The 21,858-nt window shown below is 42.0% G+C and overlaps 1 protein-coding gene across 1 annotated transcript; it reads right to left on the bottom strand.

Annotated features, from left to right (window-relative positions):
• Positions 1-7: 7 nt before the first annotated feature.
• Positions 8-19,073, bottom strand: col28a1a (collagen, type XXVIII, alpha 1a). The gene is made up of 34 exons (XM_058619894.1): positions 18,832-19,073; positions 18,181-18,746; positions 17,317-17,337; positions 17,127-17,186; positions 16,213-16,266; positions 16,071-16,115; positions 15,258-15,284; positions 14,861-14,905; positions 14,685-14,729; positions 13,554-13,607; positions 13,405-13,473; positions 12,085-12,153; positions 11,541-11,609; positions 11,346-11,414; positions 11,166-11,234; positions 11,014-11,082; positions 10,803-10,871; positions 10,644-10,715; positions 10,074-10,142; positions 9,656-9,727; positions 9,443-9,511; positions 8,497-8,565; positions 8,298-8,366; positions 8,148-8,216; positions 6,931-6,999; positions 6,747-6,815; positions 6,495-6,563; positions 6,314-6,394; positions 5,982-6,017; positions 5,868-5,904; positions 5,151-5,705; positions 3,348-3,508; positions 1,727-1,964; positions 8-790 (listed from the first exon to the last, which is right to left on the bottom strand). The coding sequence occupies exons 1-34, from the start codon at positions 18,965-18,967 to the stop codon at positions 618-620; spliced, it is 3,513 nt and encodes a 1,170-aa protein (XP_058475877.1). The 5' UTR covers positions 18,968-19,073; the 3' UTR covers positions 8-617.
• Positions 19,074-21,858: the final 2,785 nt, after the last annotated feature.

Genomic DNA, 21,858 nt, shown 5'->3' on the forward strand with positions numbered 1-21,858 from the left:
AAGATAATAACAAGGTGGATTGTTTGTTTATTAATACGACAAGTCCCAAACCCATCATTTCCATGGTTCTGTCAACATTTTTCATGTCATGCTACGTCCTCTGCAGGTGAAAATCCTGGGTCATACTTTCTGCAGTCCGTGTCTGCAGAGCTCTGCCGTGCATTTGGCACATGCTCGTGCTAAAAGTTTAGCGTTCCACAGAGTTTGCCCCAAATCTGTGTGTCTTTACCACCAGTGGAACTCCTCACTAAATCTCCAGCCAGCATTCATGGTTACCATCTCCTACATTGTCTTTTTGTCCAAAACAAGGCAACGCCACCAAACTGTGGGCTGCTCAGACGTCCACGTAGGGTCCTCAGCAGACACGAGAGTGCAGAAAGTATGACCCTAGTCTCACTGCTCCAAAATGAATAGACAGATAATGTGTGCATTAGTTCAGCAGCTGCACAGTGAAAGTAGCTAAAGAGACATCGAGGAGCTCCACATCAGCTCTCCATCATCTTCTTCTGTAGCAGTCAGAGCAGCAGCTGCTAGTCCTGCGAGCTCCGTCCAAACACCTGCGTCCTCAAGTCCACTCCGTTCCTTTATGATGTTCCTTTCCCCCCAAATGCAGTCTGCTACGTGTAGATGCAGGAATCCCTGCAGTTGGCTTCAGACTCAAAGTTGTTTTCGTTACCCTTGCAGCTGCCGTACCAGAACTGGGCACAGGTGTTGGCCTCAGGGTCGTAGTACCACCTGACTATGTACTCCCGACAGGAACCTGGGTCCAGAGGCTGACTGCAGCCTTCAGCTGAAAGGACAGGGAGGAAACAGAGTGGACTGCTTAGCTTGGGTTACAGTTTTTTTTCCGGCTTTGATAAAACACAAAACCCTCAGTGGCCTGAACCCATTTCTGGAATCCATCATATATCCATCATATATCATTTAATTTTTCCAGGAAATGTTGACCCAGGTTTTGCAGATTCAAAGTGTCATGGCCACGGCAACCCTTGGCGTTTTGGCGTTTTGGCGGCAGCAGTGGATTAACAACTCCTGAGTCACAGGTGAGTGCATGATCCTCGCATATTTCTCCCACACGCACACAGACAAACAGTTTCTGCATGAGTGAAACATTGCTTTGGTGCAGGGCGTGAGCGGTTAACAAACATCAGTTTCCCGGCAAAGAAAGTTTTTTTAACTGCAGGAAATGATTTTTAAAAAAGAAAAGGTGTGAAAAAAGAAACGATTCGTACTACTCATGATTATGAAAGTGGGGATGTTCTGTGCAAGTTTCCTGCCGTGTGGTGACGTACGGAACTCATAAACGCTTATAATCCTTTTATCTCCCAATTTATTTTTTTATTAACTATGACGTGTGCTCTTTATTTTAATTTTGTGCCACAAAGGAACAGGAAACACGTCATATGACCGTTCTAAACTACATTTGAATGCAGATTATACCCGGCACTCACAAACTGTGTGTATAGCTCGTTTATTTAAATTTTCATGTTTTTTTAAAAATATTTGATGTGACTCCTATCTCCTGAATGGGTGTGAATGGGTATGAAAGTGTGAGTGAATGGCCTGGGTGTGAATGGGTGAACACAGGCAAAAGTGTAGTGTAAAGCAGCTTTGACTAGAAAAGCGCTATATAAATACAGACCATGCACCATCTATTATAGATGGTATCCACTTGTGGCTGTGCAGTTGTCACTGGTGTTCATCTGCACATGTCCTGCTTATTTACCTGGCAGCGATGAGTCCGTCGGGGGTGGAGGGGGTGGAGGGCTCACCGGTGCCTGTGTGCTCTTTGCCTCATGCAGCCAATCAGATGGATTCTGTGGACCCACCGTGGAGATCATCACTACGCCCGGCTTCTCTCCGGCACCGTTTGAACGCAATGTGATGTTTGAACGCCTGCTCCAGGGCTCCAGCAACGGTGTGGTATCAACCAGGTCCTCTTCAGGCCACCTGGATTCAGGGGACTGCAGAGTCGTATTATTATTATCATTATTATTATTGTTATTATTATTATTGTTATTATTATTATTAATAATAATAATAATAATAATAATACATTTATAACAACTTTTTACTTTTACTCTGATACATTTCCGTTAACCATCTTCATTACTACAAAATAAAAGTTTCATTTTGAAATCAAGTCATGTGGGCACACAACACTGACTGACAAACAAAGAAAAAAAAGACATTTCTAAATATCATGGAAGTTTGATCACAAATACATGGAGAGACCGAGAGATCACTCCATTTGTTATGTAGTAGTGAGTGCATGCACCTGTGCCCTAACTTTCCCAGTCCAGCATTTAGACACTGAACTGTGTACTGAATTTTGAAGAATGAGAGAAGCAGTTATTTAGGGGGCGGAGTTCACATAGTTTAATGCAACAATTGTTACATTTCCACACAGATGTTATCATTTTGGCAACCAGCTTAACAGGTTAGAGGGTTCATACTGGCAACACAAGCAGTGTCTTTACTAGGGCTGCAACGATAAATTAATTATCAATCGGAGGATAAAGCGGTAGATGGATGGATAATAAATGAATCGCCAACCTGATAACTGATTAACTAAGTGAATGTGAGAGGGAATGGTTGATTGCCTGGCGATCTGTTTAATAAATGAATGAATGAATGAACATGTTGTTCATGTATCAGTAAAAACTGAAGAATCTCTATGTGGACACAACGAGATTGCAATATCAAACACTGACCAAGAATGTGTCAAAGTCCAGGTAGTCTGCTAACCCTAATTCATATTTTACAGCCCATAGTACGGCCCCTAGCTCGTCTGTCTAGGGGGTAATTGACACCCCCTCAAAGTCAAAGACTGAGCAGGTCTGCCTTGCCAGTTCTGGCACTATGTACTTTTTGTTTTGGATCCATGCCATAAAAGGAACTACAAAATTCTGCTGCATGACAAGGAAAAGGGATTTTATCTGACTATAACTGAAAAGGTATGAAGGCAAACATCACATTGTTTGAATAGTTGAAGCATCACGCATAGTTGCGTGGTGATGAAGTGTCTCTCTGTCATCCATTAACTCTTTCAGAACATAAAATCTGTCCCTTGCCAGTCTGAAAATGCACTAGTCTAGATTTCTCCATACATGGGCTTGGTGCAGCCGGAAAAGGTGTGGGATTTGACTGCTTTCATGGAAGCTCTGTCCCCTCCTAAATGCACTCAGCTCCAACTGGCTTCCACATAACTCAAACCATGATTCTGAACGTGTTCTTCCCAATGAGATTTCCTTGTTTTTTTCTTGTTTAATTTACTTCTCCAAAGCCAGGTTCAGACCTGCAGACTTGAGATGACTATATTTCACAACACACAAAAGCAGCCTTACGTGTGTGTCTTCCTCCTCTGCAAACTCTTTGGAATGGGTATGAAAGCCGCTGTCCCCTGGAACATCTGGGTGGGTTTCCACAGCTCGATAGACCGAGTTTGGTAGAAAGTTTGCTGTGTCATCCTGCCCACAAATCTGACTCAGTATTGTGCCTTCCAGAGCTGCATCGGGGAAAAAAAGAGTTCAATCGTGGTTAGAGACATTCAAAAACGTTTTTACAGTGGTGTTTTTAAAAGATATTGTCAGTTTAATAGATTGGCTCTCATGTCATGACATTGACAGAACAAAAAGTATATCCAGGTTATGTCAACCGTCCGTGGCATGACCCATTTTGTTGAACTTAAATTTTGCCGTTTGTCCAGCACCATTTTAGTTTACTGAAACCAGAGGATACCATATTTGGAAGAGAGGGTGAAGCTTGAGAAGAAGTCAAGTGTGGATCTCCCTGATAGTGTGATAGCTTAAAGGTCAATCACCTGTCAGTATTTATGGTCTATTCAACTTTAAATTGGAATCTTCCATTCATCTAAGATTAAGATTTTATTTGTCACATACACAATCATACACAGTACAATGTGCAGTGTTCATTGTACTGCTGTCACATGGCAGTTGGGACTGGTTTTATATTGTATATTTAGCCCCCTTCTATTGTTGACTCCTGAAAAGAATAACTGTGAATAAATGATTGTGTGCACTGGCATCTATTGTTTTGCCCTCTGTTCATAAGCGTCACTCAGAACCTGCACCTATTCTATAATCATTTTCTTCATTATTGGTTACACTCCCCACCCCTTACACTGCTACCAAGGGAATACAAATTAGGCCAAAAGGTCCTGTTTTTTGCAGCTGACCATCCATGTGGTGATGCTGCCACTCAACTATCACTTTATCCACCACATGAGGTTTGTGGGGGGCACTGGTGCCATAGGGCGAAAGGCAGCGTACACCATGGACGGGTCGCCGGTCCTTCACAGGACCACATAGAGACAAGCAAACATCCACTCTCACACAAACACCGACTGTCAATTGAGAGTGTCCAATTTGCCTAATCCCCAAAATCTCCATGTTTTTGGACTGTTGGAGGAAACAGGAGAGCCCAGAGAAAACCCACACACATTGCAACCAGATGCAAACCTGGGTCTTCTTGCTGCAGAGGCAAGAGTGCTAACCACTAGACCAACCATGTGCCCTAAATGGGTTAATCACTTTCAAAATGACATCACGTTGTACCGACGAAGACCATAAAGTAGTGACCGAGACCAAGAACTCCTCAGGAAAATTACTACTCATGTTATAAAACAGGTAAAAAGCAGACAAATTATTTCATAGTTACAGAAAACAAAACTGTGGAAAGAGGTCTGTTGATATGGGGTTTTCTATGACCAATACCAATAACAATCAGCACAGATTATTGGCAGATTATTGGTTAATTTAATCAGTCTTGTTTCAGCAACAGCTCACAGGAGATCTAGATTTCCCACCTCTAGCAAACCTGACAATACTTATGAGTTTATTCAACAACTGTTTAATGAAAAAAATAATACAAAAAAAACAGTTATATGTTTGCTGTCTTCCTGTGGTTTTACATGGTGAAAATGCATTTCTCCCTTTGGGAATAAAGGCTATCTATCTACGTTTGACAGTGAGGAGGACGTAGGAATTAAGGGGAGAGGCATGCAGTAAAGGCTGACTAGTAAAACTGTTGACCAGCTGCTGAAAGCATATCACCATTCAGCTATCGGCACACCCAATAAAGGATTCCTTTAGAACAAATACAATTATCTTATTCAGAAATGTACTTACTGGGAAGTGTCCTGAAGTCATCTACAAGGTAGATATGCTCCTCAGCAGGTTCAGATGCAATCACATTGATCTCTTGCTGGAAGTCATCATACAGAAGGTCGGTCTTGTTAATGACTCCCACAACAATCATCTCAACCCCCTGAGCATGTGCATCCAAGGCTGTCTCTTGAAAATGTCTGAGGTCTTGCGGGTCAGCCTGCCCATTTGTTAAAACCAAGGCCACTTTCCTCACACCGGGCCGCGAGGCTTGGAACAGCTCACTAGCTTGATGGATGGCACTGCCGGTGAGGGTGCCTTCACCCAAGTATGGCATCGTCTGAATGGCAGCCGTGATTTCATCTTGGCTTAACGTTTGCTGCAGACTTACCACCACCATGTTTACCTGGCTGTAGAGGACCACACCTATTCGGGTAGTCTCTCTGCTTACCGACAGCTGGTCAATGAGAGCATTGACAAAGTCCTTCACCAGCTCAAAGTTGTCTGGTCCCACGCTCTCAGAGCTATCTATGACAAACACCAGCTCCAGAGGTGCCTCTCTGCACTTCAGACCACAGCCTGGACAACAAACAAAACCAATAGAAACACAGGAAAAAGTGTCTTTGCATTACTATTTTACCTTTTTTTCCAAACACATTTTATATCTGTTTTATATCGCACAGCGATTCTACTAAGTTGTGATTATTATGGGAAAAGTTAAAAGTAAAACATGGGATTTACCACAGATTTCCCTTATTATTCTGATGACCTCCTCTCTCTGTGAACAGTAAAAAAATGTTTTTTAAATGTTCAAATATACATCTCATTGTCACATGTTTCAATTACTGTACTCACTGTCAGCCCTGGTTCACCCTTCCCTCCAGGTCTGCCCTGTAATTAAACTCAGATTAGGAAGACTAAAAACAATGATTTGGCTAGATGCTTTTATTGCAGTTAGAAAAGTTCCTTGGTTTACAAGGGACCAATATAATATAATGGCGTTGTTTTTTCTTTGCCAAGACATGGGGTAATTGGTTTTAAATTTATAATGATAAGTTTAAGGAACAAATGGTCTCTTTCAAAGACATGAAATAGTTCTTTGTTTTCTCTTTCATTTGGTGTAGGAAATTGTCATATGAACCAGGAAGCAGTTTGAGTTTTTAACAAAATGGAACATAGTGTCTTACCTTTGGTCCAGTAGAACCAGGTTCTCCATAGACTCCCTTGTCTCCTTTCTTTCCCTGGCCTCCAGGGATGCCTCTGTCACCCTGTGTGTGGACATTGATAATCTAGTATATCTAGTATAATAAGACAGTACATGAGAAAACCTGCTAATGTTAGCACATGTAGTAGCTGTATTTTCTGTACCTTCTCCCCTGGGAGGCCGTCTCCTGGCAACCCCCGAGGGCCCATTGGCCCTCGAAACCCAGACTCACCCTATCATTAAAGACAAGAAATTGGTAAGAGAGACAAGGGTATCATCAGCATATACATTTATCTTAACACCCTGTCCACTGGTCGAAACACCATTGATTGATTGATTGATTGGTTGATCTCAGGAATATATGTGTTTCCATTGGCTATACTGACACTTCACTAGCAAGTGTTTTACTTGCCCACCTTTGGTCCCTGGATGCCCTCTCCTGGAAGCCCGAGGAGGCCTGGGGGACCTAGCTGTCCTATAGAACCCTTAGAATGCAATACATTACAGCAAATGTCAGGGTGTATGGACAATATAATTGTGATATGTAGAGGAAATGAAAACAGAAATTGTTCCTCTCCCTCTTACTGTATGGTCACTGACCTTTGGTCCATAAAGTCTAATTCCAGGAGGACCTGTTGGGCCTGGGAGCCCCCGTAGCCCCCTGTCACCCTGACACACACAGCAAAAAATGTATTGTGGATATACAGTAAATCATCTATGCAGTAAAGTTTTACTTTTGCTTCAGACAAAGCAGCAGCACTAGCTGCATTTCCCACTTCCAAGAGGCATCACCCATGGATATATAACAAAGTACAAGAGCTGCTAGACGTCTCTTCTCATTATCATGTTAGGCTCGGGTGCGAGATAATGAAGTTGGCAAAATCAGCCTGTGTGTTTGTGTTTGCTGAGACAGCAGAACCAGTTTTGCGGCCAACTGTAATGGAGTGGCTCAGAGGTTAAGACCGGTACCCTGTGTGCCAAAGACTTTATGGTCACGTAGTTGCAGTAGGTCATATATTTGTTCCACTGTTATAGGTGTGAGCCTGGTCATGTTCCTCAAATGACTTTAATACAGACATCAGCTGTAACAGGTGCACTGTACTGTGCAACTTATTGACAGATTATTGTCAACATCCTTTCAACACACAATATACTTCCATTGTGACAAAGCTGGCAAAAACCTGGCCTGATCTGGTGGCTAGATAATCCAGTCTGTTTACTTGTAAAGCTCTGATTCATTACTTTGAGATAGCCAAAGGGTATTTTGGAAAAAATATGTACTGATAAATACTCTCTGCATTCTCAGGACTGTCTTTTGCTTACTGTTCCAAATGTTCTCACATAAGCTGGAAACTTGGATATAAAATTCATATCCTAAAATGTTTATTTATTCATGTACGTATTTATTTCTTTATTTCAACGTTACAGGTCCCATGAGATTTTTTATAGGCACCGACTTAGTGGGTAGCACTATTGTGTCACTACAACGGTTCAAATGATGGGTTCGACTGAGGTTCTTTCTTTCTGAGGTGTGGAGTTTTTAGGTTTTCCAAATTCCTTCCACAGTCCAAAAACATGCAGAGGTTATTTGAAATACTGTTCATCCCTGTGTGCTGGCCCTGCAATGGACTGGCGACCCGTCCAGGGTTTACCCCGCTTTTCACCCTTTGTGTGTGTATCATGATGTCTCATTTGTGCTGCTAACAATATTGGCAACATCTCCCTTTAAAAAGAGGTTCTTTATCTGAATGGACCTTTTCCCTTGTTAAATAAAGGTTAAATAAAACACAACATAAAAATAAGAACTGTTGTCTCACCTTAGGTCCAGGTAAGCCTTTCCCTTCAGGGCCTGTATCTCCTTGCACTCCTGGTAAGCCAGGAAGACCCTGATGATCATCAACAAGAGGCTCATTTATAATCTTTTTGATCTTATACTGGAGACAAGAATAATTCCTATTCATTCTTACTGGTGGTCCTGGGACGCCCTCTCCCTTTATCCCTGGTTGTCCCACAGGCCCAGAATTTCCTTTATTGCCCTAAAAAGGAAACATAAGAGTAGTACAAGTTCTGTTACAAAATGTATATGAGGACATTTCTTGATAGTCTAAATGTAGTAATATACATGTATTGCATTAAAATTGAAGTTTTGTAATGTGTTTGTTTTACCTTTGACCCAATAATTCCAATTCCAGGTTCTCCCATGGGTCCATATGGTCCCACAGTCCCAGGATCCCCCTGTTATGTGGACAAATGGACAACAACTCAACTTAGAAACTTCACATAAAATAATACTGACAAAAAGAAACAACAAAAAAAAACTCTCGCAACACGAGATGTACAATTTCAGTTTGTTCCCCACATCCAAAGGAAACATGAAAAAGTAAAAGTATGACAATTAAAAGTCACATAGAGATGACTGCAAACCTAGCTTTTGCTACTGAAAATGTTGGTTGATTTAAAGGTGACATAGACCGGAAGCTCCAATTAACGCTGCGCATGTGTGTGTATCTGCGTCATTACCTCGTTTATGAAACCCTAAAGTTTCAGAACAAACAGTTCAGCCACTGCTGAGAAAATAGCGTTGTATTGTTTTCCTGGGCTCTGCGAAGCGGATCGGCACTTCCCTATGCTGATGATGTCATCAGAAATCCTCACCACCGTAGTGCCTCCTGGTGCGGGCACTAGTCCAGGCACATCCGGTTGCGTATATTCAACCGCAGAAGAAGAAGAACTACTCTCGTTGTAGCTGCTTAGATGCAGAGCATCCACCATGCCAGAGGGGGAGCTGTGTATCTGAGAGCTGGCCTACCAATTACGTCACTTCCAGGTACCTGGCCAATCACAAGACAGTGGGAAAGCTCTCGTTGGCTGGCCAATCACAACACAGTCCACGTTCTGTGTGTGTGATTTTGGTCTGGAACCACACGGCTGATGAGAGTGTCAGTGAGGAGATATTTTGATCGGCTCGTATGCAGCGATTAGGAGGTTTTTAACCATGAAAACAAGTTAATATATGTAAGTAGACCTCCATAACTAACATATATGTGCTATACCAGCATTCGATGTCACCTTTAATTTTTGTCGATGAATCGGGTTTTATGGAAAACGTCACCTTTGATCCAGGAAGGCCTTGCCCAGCAGGTCCAGGTTGGCCCATCATTCCTCGGCTCCCAGGTTCCCCCTGAACAACCGGGTCATTAAAACATCATTTCATTTAATCAGTCTTGTTACAGCAACAGCTCAAAGGAGATCTGGATTCCCCACCTCAGGCAAACATGACCATACTTGAGTAAGTTTATTAGACAAATGAGTTTATTCAACAAACCTTAGCTCCAGCAGGGCCAATCAGGCCAGGAGGCCCTGGAAGTCCTCTTGGCCCACGATCACCTCTATCTCCCTGTTGAAGAACACATACATATTGTCACACCTCTGTTTAATGGTAAATGTAAATGTATAGCAATTACATTTCTTGATTGTATTTCCCATTATAACAGAGCAGCACAGTAAAACAAATAATATTTCTGACTATTTTAGAGAGAAAGAAAACCAGACTGTAGGGAAAGCAGGGGTCAGTTGAAGTTTAAGTCAATGACACACATGCAAATATGTACCTACCTACTCTGTTCTATTTAAACAGAGTTTGATTGTACATGGAAAGACAAACATTGCAAACAGCAATTAGGATACCCTACACAAAGTTGGAACTATACTACAGTGCTGCACTGTTGGGAATTAAATATTACCTTTTCTCCAGGAATACCATTCCCAGGTGATCCCTCGAGGCCTCGCAGACCTTGCAACCCTGTCTCTCCCTTAAATGAAACAACACATGCAGGATCACATCATTACACAAAATTACACCTTCTACTGCCTCACAAACAAGTGAGTGTTACTACGTGTTCTGAATAGTGAAGTCCTTTTGAATAGCAAAGCAGCTTAATTTGCAAAGCACGTTTAATTGATTAATTACTATTAGAACATAAAGTGCAGATGATTAGAATTTAAAAATGCTTTAAAATAGCTAAATCATATACATAATGAGAAAAGCCGTGCATATATGGTGCTGATTTCAGTTCCACTGGTAGTTTGTTCCACTTGTGGTCAGCCTAACAGCTAAATGCTGCTTCACCCTATTTGGTTTCAAATCTGGGCTCAAATATCTGACCTGACTCAGTAGATCTAAGAGCCCTATGAGGTGTATATTCTTTTAATAATTTGTCATTAATGTATTCTGGACTTGAACCATTTAGTGATTTATAGACTAGCAGCAGAACTTCTGCAGAAAGTCCATTCTAAAAGTGACAGGAACTAACCTTAGGCCCGGGAAGTCCATCCTCACCAGGAATACCAGGTATCCCAGCGGTCCCATTAGGTCCTGGCTCTCCCTGGAGAAACCACACACACATACATTCAAATCACCATTCTGTTGCCCTTTAAACATGCTGTATTCGAGATGACCAGCGTTCTCCTACTTTTGGTCCTGTGTCACCAAGACCCCACTCTCCCGGAGGTCCAGGGTCTCCAGGGAAACCCTGGTCACCCTGAGAAACGACACAAACCCCTGACTCGACTTGGACATTTTTCATGAATGTAACAGATAACTTGATGCTTGTTTAGCATATCAACAATTATTTTGAATTATATCAAAGCCACACTGTCAGTCACTGTTCCTTAGCTACTAACCTTTGGTCCAACTATACCCAATCCAGGAGGTCCCCTAGGACCAGAGGGCCCAGCAGGCCCTTGGTCCCCCTAAAGTAAGAAGGAAAAATTAGAATTTACTAACCACAGGATAAATAAGAGAAACAAATTTCTATCTTCCACATTTGCATTGCCTTTTCTCCTTGGTTGCTTGGCCCTGGAAACCCAACCAAACCTGGCAGACCAGGAGCTCCTGTGTTCCCCTGGGGGTCAGACAGATGGGTGAGAAGTCAAAGAGGTCATTCTTTACAGGTTGACAGGTTTGCAGTATACATGAGTCTATGACCCCAGCCACAGTTAGGTTTGAACCATACCTTATCACCTTTGTACCCCAACCCTGGAGGTCCGCGGCCGCCCTTAGGCCCCTCATAGCCCCTGTCACCCTGTCAGAAACACAGACAACAGCAGGTCACCAGAGCAGTCTGCAGTTACAGTTACAATGTGTTTTCTGTTAGATAGAGGAAGGAATAATTTCTAGTTGTTTACAACAAGCCTGTTCTGTGATTTACCTTTGGTCCTGGCAGACCCTCACCAGGAAACCCTGGAGATCCTTGTATCCCTGGTGGCCCCGATGAACCCTAAACCCATCACCACACACAAATTTAGATTTTGAAAAGCTAGTAAATACCTAGTTAACTATGCTACTTATAGCATTAAATTGTTTTACTTTGAAAGAAACTCATAAACCCAACTGCTACCAAAGGTAAGTCTGGCTTATCAGACTCAGAAGAGTCACTAAGCACACAGGAGGATTCTGGATGTTGAAGTTGTGTTACATAAAGACCTTAAAATGTCTTTGGGAATGTTAAACTCTGGAGGGACAACAGTGCACCTCTCAGGATACAGCCTCCCGGAACTTATTACAAGATGAAAAAGGTCCAGTCCAGAAAGTGTTATTTCCTAATTTGTATTTACATGTTTAATCAACTATTTATTTATTCTTTGTATAATTTATGTGGGTTTGTATGTATACATGTTTGTATGTACACCTGGATAAGAATAAAAATTAGATTTTTTTAAATCTACCAGGGTGGTCCCTGTAGTCTCACTCACTGTCATCCCTGGTTCACCCACACCGATGGGTCCAGGTGGTCCTGGTCTCCCCTGGGTTCCTCTGTCGCCCTGTAATAAAAGAGAGTAATGATGTGTGCGGAGACCAACAGGGCCCAGTTTTAGGCCCTCTTTTCTTTTCCCTCTGTTCTTTGTGGTTCTAAAAAAAAGAGGGCATGTTCCACCCAACTGTTGCTTGAGTCTTGATGACATAAAGGCATGGGTGGCTCTTAACCTTTTTACATTTTATGGAAAAGAAGAAAGGTGTGATGGTTTTAGTGGTACCACTGGGACTCCCCATATAGTTCTGGGTCCCTTGGCCCAGTATATGAAGCTATTAGAGTTCTCAATGGGCCGGCCCAAACCCGGGTTTGGTCCAAAAAAATCTGCAAATGAGTCGGGTCGGGTCGAGACTCAGGCTTCCTTTTTCCTGCTCATAAAACACATTTCTTGCAGTTTGTAAATTATATGTAAAAATATATATGTTGTGAATCATCGCTGTTCACATGTGGTGAAGAGTAAATCTGGCTGCCTGCTTGATGGAGAGGGGCGCAGACCTGACAAATGTGCGTGCGAAACCCCCAGCACTTTGGGCATATTAGTGTCATTTTTGGAGCCCTTTTATGATGCTCAGCATGAATTGGAGGGGACAAATATCCCACTCTGCATCTTGTGCTGCTATGGGCAGAACGACTCAGACATCACTGCCAGCAAAATGCCAACGATACTGCGTCAACGGCATGCGTACCAGTTTTGCGCACCACTCCACAAAGTCGCAACATTCCGAAATTCTACCAGTTGTGGATGCTGCCCACTGACCAAAGGGCAAATGTACAACAGAATGTGATGTCCTGCCTGTTAACTGTGCAGGAGGTACCGGAGGACCCAAATGATGCGAGCCAGGAGACGGGTGCATGTGTCAGCAGCAGTGGGCACCAATTATTGACTCCATAGTCAAAAAGGCCCAGCAGAGGCTGTACTTCCTGCGTCAGCTCAGGAAGTTCAGCCTGGAGCTGCTGATGCAGTTCTACACGGCAATAGTTCAGTCTGTTCTCTGCACCTCCTGCATCATTTGGTTTGGATCAGCCACCAAACAGGAGAGAAACCGACTGAATTGCACCATCAGGACTGCAGAGAGAATCATTGGTGTTAAACTGCCCACCATCCAGGACTTGAATACATCCAGAGTCAAGAAACGGGCAGGTAATATCTCTGCAGATCCATCACACCCTGGACACAATCTTTTTGCTTTTTATACTCACACATGTTTTTTTTTTTTTGTTGTTCTACTTAGTATCATATCATCAAGGTATCTTGTCTCACCTTGGGACCAGGGAACCCAACCCCTGTATCCCCTGGAGGTCCAGGTGCACCCCTTGGTCCTCGCTCTCCCTGTAAAAAAATGTTGCATAAAGTGAAAAACATGCTTCTGTGGCTTTAAAGTGTAAACCCATTTTATAGTATGCTCTTACTTTAGAGCCTGATGGCCCCTCTGGACCTTGCTCTCCAGGTGTTCCCATGGCTCCCTGAACAGGAACACAACAAGAGCAAGTAAATGTGTAAATACTGGTAGTGTATAATTATGTTATGGTCTTCTTATTCTTTTTTTTATTGTTTTTTTTTCTTTAGGAGAGATGTTTTGGTGTTTTTTTTTTTGTTCTCCCCATGTGTGCGTGGGTTTTCTCCGGGTTCTCTGCTTTCCTCTCACTGCCCGAAACATAATAATATGGGGATTAGGTAAATAGAGCACATTGACCATGGTGGTTTGGATGCATGGAAGAACAGTTGTAGTCACTGGGCTGTGATGCATTTTCCAACATCTGGCTGACGAGTGCTGCACAGGTAGAATGCTGACCCTCAGTTGTGAGTCTTGAAGCCTGGCTTTTCATGACCGGTCAACTCCATTGAAAGGACCACTGGCAGTGAAGGTGCATTTCATGGGAAATGGTCACAAAGCCTCATGGGAATCTGATAGTAGCCTCTGTTGTTTTACTGATGTTGCAGGGAGCAACACACATTTAAGGAGAGAGGGAATGGACAACGCGGTCCTCAAATCCTAATCCTCTGCGACAACATGGACTACAATCATTGCATTCCCAGCAAAAGAAAGGCTACATTAGGAACAGGGATGAGACCTAATCCACCACTCACATTCCACAAGTGCAGACCAGGAGACGGACTGTGTGTGCTTGTGTGTGTGAGTATGTGTCTGGAGCACTGACTGCTTCATTGCAGACATGAGGGCTACATGGGGATCGTAGAATTCAACCACACACCGATATGAAGTTATGAAGGTAATTGTTTGATTATTGTAATATGGAGGCTCTGTATGTGTGTGAGTACTTCCAATAGTTCCAATAAACTTGAAAACCTATCGTTGTGCGAACATTTTTGCTGGGCCCCACAACTCTTTCAGGGTTAACCTGGTTTTTAGGGTAAGGGTAAGGCATGTCATTGTGATGGTTAAGGTTAGGGTAAAGGGCTAGGGAATATATGTCCTCACTAAGATATAAAAACATGTTTGTGTGTGTGACACAGAATATCACCATATGGCCTAACCATGTAAATATGCTCTGTATAATGCAAGTGGGGAAAAGCTGTACCTTCTCTCCTCTGGTGCCTCCAGGGCCAGCGAGTCCATCAGTTCCCTGTAAGGTAATGCAGGTAATGCTTAAAACAACATCACTACATTTACATGGTACATGGTCATAGCGATAGTCACCATAATAAATAAATAAATAAATAAATAAATAAATAAAACAATAAAAACCAAACCTACCTTTTCTCCTTTTTTTCCAGAGGCACCACATTCACCCTGTTCTCCCTAGAAAAATTAAAACGGCCAGTGGACATGCAGGTTTGTGTAGTGGCATCTTCATGACTCAACAGTGGCCCAAAAGCCATCTGGACATGTTTTTATTAGGATATTTATGGCACTTCTCTCATCAAAACAAGAAAATACAAATCCTCTATTCGTAATGTGAAATGTAATAATAAAGTAATAAATATTCACATTATAATATCCATACCCATGTTTTGGGCCATGGTAATGCCATTTCATTGAGTTTATATCAAAAGGAGTTATTATGACATGCAAAGTTCCCATGAATGGTTGTATATCATCTTAGATATTACACATTTGTAACTTTGCATGTAGTGTTGAAACAGGTACGTACCTTTTCCCCTTTGCTGCCAGGTTTACCCTTTACAAAGAAAAAGATTGAATGATTTAGACTTTTCCAAACTTCAGACAAGCATAATGTCAATTTTAGGGTTTTGTTTGACTTTGTTTGTTCTTGTTTTGGTTTGGTATCTTTGCTCTGTTACCTCTGTCCTACTCTTAATTATTTTTTTGTTTAGTTTTCCTGCCATTTGCTTGATCACACCCACCCACACTCAAATATTAGCCTCTTGAATGAAATCAAGTTATTTTGAGGCAAAATAAAAACAAGCTACAAAGCTAGAAGCTGCAAACACTTTATAACAAGTGCAAATAAGCATTTTACGGGCTGTACTGACATATTAAAAGTTATTCAAACAATGATAGGCGAGGTATAATCTGCCAAATGTTAGCCCCACAATTGAATAAAGAATGCCGACCCTAGGGCAGAAAACTGTTTAGGTTACAAGGTAGGAATTGCAATTCCTTTTTGACAAGTGGGAATATACATTTTGTGGGTGAAGTATAATCAGTCAAATATTAGCCTCTAGAATAAAATCAAGTGATTTGGGGGCAAAACAAAAACTTTACATCACAAGGTAGGAGCTTCAATCACTTAATGACAAGAGCTTTTTATGGGATTAACTGACATATTTAAAGTTATTCAAACAAATAAAAAAGAACAGGTGAGGTATAATCTGCCAAATATTAGCCTTGTGATTGAAATCAAGTGATTTTAGGGCAGAACAAATGTTTAGGTTACAAGGCAGGAGCTGCAATCACTTTAGGACAGTTTGATAAACCACGAAAAAGAACATTTATTGCTCACCTCAAGGCCCTCCAGTCCTGGACGTCCATTCATACCGTGTTCCCCCTACAGTGACCGACCCCAGACAAAACAGTACATCAAACAACACCACATGGATTCTTTCAGTTTCCAGTGCTGGATTATGGAGACAATAGTGACTTACATGAGATCCCTTTGGACCAAGCGCTCCACCAGACCCTTGTTCCCCTGGTGTCCCCTAGATAAAAGTAAAGGGAGACATGGTGCAGATTATTTGGGCCCCTCTCTTTAGTTTGGGCTCAGTGTGTATGTATAGGCAAAGGTGAGACAGGCTATTCTTGCTGTGACCTGTCTGAATATAGCCTGAACTACCACCACAGATTCTCAGATCAATGCGGACGGCGTGTTTGCTCAAAGCTTAAGCTTTGACTTCTCACCACCTGCTACACTTGCACTGTGGGAAACGCTTCATGTCTGTTCCCGGAGATGCTTTTGGTAGAGGTCAGATACACCTATTGGCAGAACCTACCAACATGGGAGCAGAGGTTAGGAGAGAGCCTGACTGAGCTGGGACAACATGTCACTGTGTGACACTGGCTTTTTTTTTTTTTGATCATTAAAACAAGCTTTCTGATAATTTTTTTTAAGTGAAATTTGGGAAAGACCGATCGACAATTTTCAATTTTTTTTTGCCATTTTATTGACCAAACAAAAAAAAATTATTATCCACAGGTTAATCAATTAAGAAAATAATCACAGTCACAGCACTGCCTTCACCTGGAACCTGCCTGAGATATGGACGCAATGAAGAAGTGATTTAAGCCACCATATAATGGCCTACTTAAGTCAACAATGTCGTAACAATATAATTAGCATTTTATCTCACTGTTCGACAGCCTTTTATGACTTGAAATTCAAGTCTGAAGCTACAGTCCATTGAGAAAATCAACACTTTTGCATCATGGCAGCTAGTTCACATGTGTTCTTTTGTGACATTGGTGAGCAGAGACCTGCACCACACTGACTGAATAAGATGCTGGCACACAGTAAATGGTATTAGCAGCACATAGTGATGCAGACCAACATGAAATGACTCACTGGATATCCAGGGTAACCTCTCTCCCCCTTTTCGCACAGGCAGGACTTTGGGTGTGGACACTGAAATGAAGCAAATATGAGCCAAAGTCAAGTGCTTATTCGATACAAAGAGGAAAAAAAAAAAAATAATAGTTTTAGTTTTAGTGGTCATATTCTTTATAAATGCATTCTAAATAAAAGAATGACTTACCCTAGTTTTCACTATGGTGTTCTAAAAGAAATAGGGGAAAAAATAACACAGCAATTACAAAACACTTATTCACACTAAACAATCACATTCAGCTTTTTCTATATTATTCTGTTTCTACTGCGTGCAAATATCAGACGACAGAAGAACTTATTCATCGCTCATTTCAAAAATATGGAGCATTAGAAAAGGACGTACGACACAGTGGACAGACGACGAGGTCCAGTCTCTTTTGAGCGGCACAAAACGACCGAGTGTCATTTTCAGGGAACCTTTGAGGTGCGGTGGAAACGCAAACCACACAGATTAACGGGAATTCTTTTCCCCAGGTAAATGAGTTCCTGGTAATAAAAGTTCCTGGAAATGTTGGTGAATGTGTCTACAATTGGATATAGTCATATGCAAAACTCTGGCCTCATTCATACCTGGCATTAACATCTGTCCACAGCGACTCGATAAACGTGATTTTAACATCCGATTGTACAAAAGCATCTGTTAGATGCATCTCTGTCACACATTTACATTCATTTTCCTTTTTCGATCACCTCAAACCTGGAAGACACTACCAAGTGCAATGCGTGAACTGTCAACTGTCAATTTACCAAACACTTTAAAATATGGTTACTGGAAAATCGCAACTCTGCAATCTGTAAATTGTAAATACATTTCAAACACTACTGGTGAGGACAAAAAACAGGCAATTGAATGCCCCTTATGTCATTTCTGCCAGTAGGGGGTCTCTCAATCAAAACCATCACAGAAGACCTAGTTTGATGACAGCATAATGCACAACATGATATTTGTACTCATGTTATCTGTTTGGCTGCATGGTTGCTGTATCATCTTAGTGTTTTCTTGTGAACTGACCAGTTCACTGAAGAGTCGCTCATCCAGCTGACTGTCGGTGAGGCCGAAGACGTGCTGCTGTGGTGGAGCGCTGGCGATGGAGCGCAGCTTCGTACTCATAGGTCCGTCCTTGGTCGGGCTGGACAGCCTGATGACAAACAGCGTGATGCTGTGTCGTTTGGCCTCGGCAGCAGCTCTCACAGCACTGGGGCTGCGGGGGTGGTCCGTTCCGTCCGTCATCAACAGCGCCACCCTCAGGCTGCTGGGGGATGTCTCGCGGCTGAACACCTGGGTGGCGTTGGTGATGGCATAGGCGGAGTAGGTACCGTGGCCGATGAAGCTCATGGCTGCCACGCGGCTCTGGAACACATCCACGTCCTGCCAGTCTCTGAAGTTGTGCTCCACTGAAACGGTGCTGCTGTACTGCAGGGCAGCCAGGCGAAGACGCAGGCGCCAGCCAGCGGAGTGGAGCTGTGCCAGCTTGGTGCTAAATCGTAGGAGGAACACCTTCTGTCGCTCAAACAGCTGAGCTTTGGCTTTCTCCGAACTGTCCACGATGAACATGATCTCCACTGGGCAGATCAGGGCTGGACAACAAACAACGCGGAAGCAGAAGCTGTTAGCACCAGCAGTGGATCAAGGAATTTCAACACAGAATACACCTGTACTTACTTTTGGCTTCACTCTTGATGACATAGTTGTCCTCTCTCTGTCCTTTCTTCTTTCTGCTTTGGCACGTGGTTGAGTTTGTCAGCGTCAAAATGACAATGAGCACCTTTAGTCCAAACTGTGACCGCAGCATGGTCATCTTCAGTCCGGTTACACAGCCTGTCCAAATGTGGAGAATCAGTGGAAAATCACACGAGGGTGATCACTGCAGGAACCCAGGCACAGCAACACACCACTCCCCTTGCAGGCTGCAGGATCCAGATCCGAGATTGCGAAAATAATAATATTATTATTATTATTATTATTATTATTATTATCATAAGCAGTTGTAGTAGAATTGTCATCATTATTATGCTATTATTAAAAGTATAATTGTAGTACTATAAACATGTCATGACTTTTATGTCCTGTCTAAACCTATAACTTGATATTGTTGTTATATATCTGCTCTTCTCTTTCTATAGGTGCTCGTTTTTCCTACTTTTTAGGTTCAGACACTAGCAGCGAGTTGTCCCCATCCCATTGTGTTAAAATACAGTTTGCAGTCCACAAATGTATTTATCTATTCATTGCAATTTAACATGTTGCCTTAATCTCTAATGATACATCGTTGTTATTTTATGACGTAAATAATGCATACTATACTACTACTCAATTAGTGTATTACTACTACTCAATTTTGGCCAAAATGCCAGTCACAAATCAGTCATGATTCATCACTGGTAATTGGGACTGGATATTTTTGAATTGTTTGAGGAGCTCTGCTCAACAATCATTCAGGGCCGATATTAATGAATGATTCAGCTGTTTTAAATACAACCACACCTGCTGTACCTGCTAACAGATACCTGTCATCTCATGACAATGTTACTGCTGCTGCTGGTAGTAGCACAGTAACAAACGATATGTTTTCATAATCGATCAATCCGTCCATTATTTTCTGGATATCGAGTAGTTGTTTGGTCCAAAAATTAAGTTCTCAGGTGTCTTGTTTTTGTCCACAAACCAACATTTTTATAGTTTGATGATGATGATGACGATTTCTTTGCCAAATGGAGCAACACAACCAGAAACTATTCACATTTAAGAAGGTGAAAATATAGTATAGCGTTAATAAATGATTGCCCAGCCCTAATATTAGGGTGGCACAATGTGACAACAAGATATTGGGAGATTTGATCTCCCAATATCTGTCAGAAAAGTCTCAATTATTTACCATTCAGCCATTAACCAATATGATAAAGTTGTTTGATTAGATTTGGGCTTTTTATTTTACACTTCCCATCATTTTGTGATTCATTCAATGTTATCAAAATGCACAAACACACACACACACACACACATATCTATCAATCCACAATTTATCCACACTATCCCTAAATTATTACTTTACGTATGCAATTAATACTTAACTGCTAACTAATAATAACAATAGTAATCTTGCAAATGTTAAAGTTAATTGATAGGACAGACAGTTTTGGGAGTTTTTTTTCATCGCTACAGCGATAACAACTGATAATAATTATATGCAGTATCATGTAAAAGATGAGTGACGTACCTGAGTGCTGAGTTGATGCTGCTTCCACTGTCAAACAGTAGCACTGATGGTCCCAGCAGCAGCAGCAGCAGCAGCAGCACTGTAGAGAAGAACAAGACACACTTCTCCCTTCACAATAAAGGTTTATGGCCGAAAAGATGCCACATGTTTTGTTTTTTTTTGTCACGGATTGAGTTGTCTCATGTTTGTCATTTGCTGATTTCATGATGTCACCAGGAGTAGTACGACATTTCTGAATGTTTGGGGGGGGGTTATCAATGAAAAATGTCCTGCTTTTATTTTGAAAGCAACAGAAAAAGGGGTCACACCACCAATATCACACATGACAGATGGGTAAACGCCAACCTGTCTTCACATTACAGTGAATATAAGTCCTTAAGTGATTATAGGCGATTAAATATGTACACACTTAATGATATCACAATATTCCACAATTTTATCGCAGTGTTTGATTTGCTCTGGAACGATGTGTAGTTCACATTTTTTTGGATGCAAAACCATTCTAGAAACCATTCTAGAAATGAAAACACATGGAATAACTCATCATAATTTGACATTAAGCACATCGGGGAGGTCACATGTGTCCACGAGTTTGAGACCTCTGACCATCTGAAGCTGACCAGACAAGCAAAGACGAATGACATCCTTTCTTACGCTCATCCACTGCGTGCAAAAACACAAATGTTAATGAAGACTGATGCGTGTGCTGAGGAGGGCGGAGGGTTACAAGAAGTAGGTCGTTTTTAGACTGATATATGGTCCAAGCAGGGAGGGAGCGAGAGAAAAGCAAATATTTAGGATGTTCTAAATTAAATCCTTGTGGCAGTTTGGGAAAACTAGGTGGCTGCGAGTAACTCTACCTGGAGGATGTTGGTATGAGAAACTCAACTTATTAGCTGCTCCCATAATTCATGCAGACAGCAGCAGCGAAGGCCTCACGCCCCGCTCCTCACATAAATCACGAATAATGCCGGAGATGTGCCGCACAAAAACTTACTAATCAACCCACAACCTTAAGGAAAACACACCTCGGAAAGAACCCCCACCTGTCAAATTACCACTGCGAAGAGTAAACACTGCGCGCGTCGTTAAGCCGTTTGTATCACTCGTAAATGTCCACAGTGAATCATGTTGTCAAAAATGGCCTCAAACGGGAGAAAATACACACAAATGCATAGGATGTACTGTATATTTAGCTTTTTGTTGTTATTAAACTTCCTGAAACTGCATAAATCGTTCCGTTGTTTTAGTAGAGAAGCCGTAAGGTAATGTCATTTCTACTTGTTCGTAATCATTGGTCACACAACAAAATGTTCTAACCTGCACTAAAGTCCACACAAGTTCTCTGCTTGTACTACAGCAGAGGTCTCAAACTCGTGGGCTGTGGGCCACATGCGCCCTTCCCCCCCCCACCATCAATTTGATGCATCCCGACATCGTCATTCCGTGTTTCTTTGTTTTTTGCTTTAATG

The sequence above is a fragment of the Solea solea genome, chromosome 20, assembly GCF_958295425.1.
Source record: "Solea solea chromosome 20, fSolSol10.1, whole genome shotgun sequence".
NCBI classification, from domain to species: domain Eukaryota; kingdom Metazoa; phylum Chordata; class Actinopteri; order Pleuronectiformes; family Soleidae; genus Solea; species Solea solea.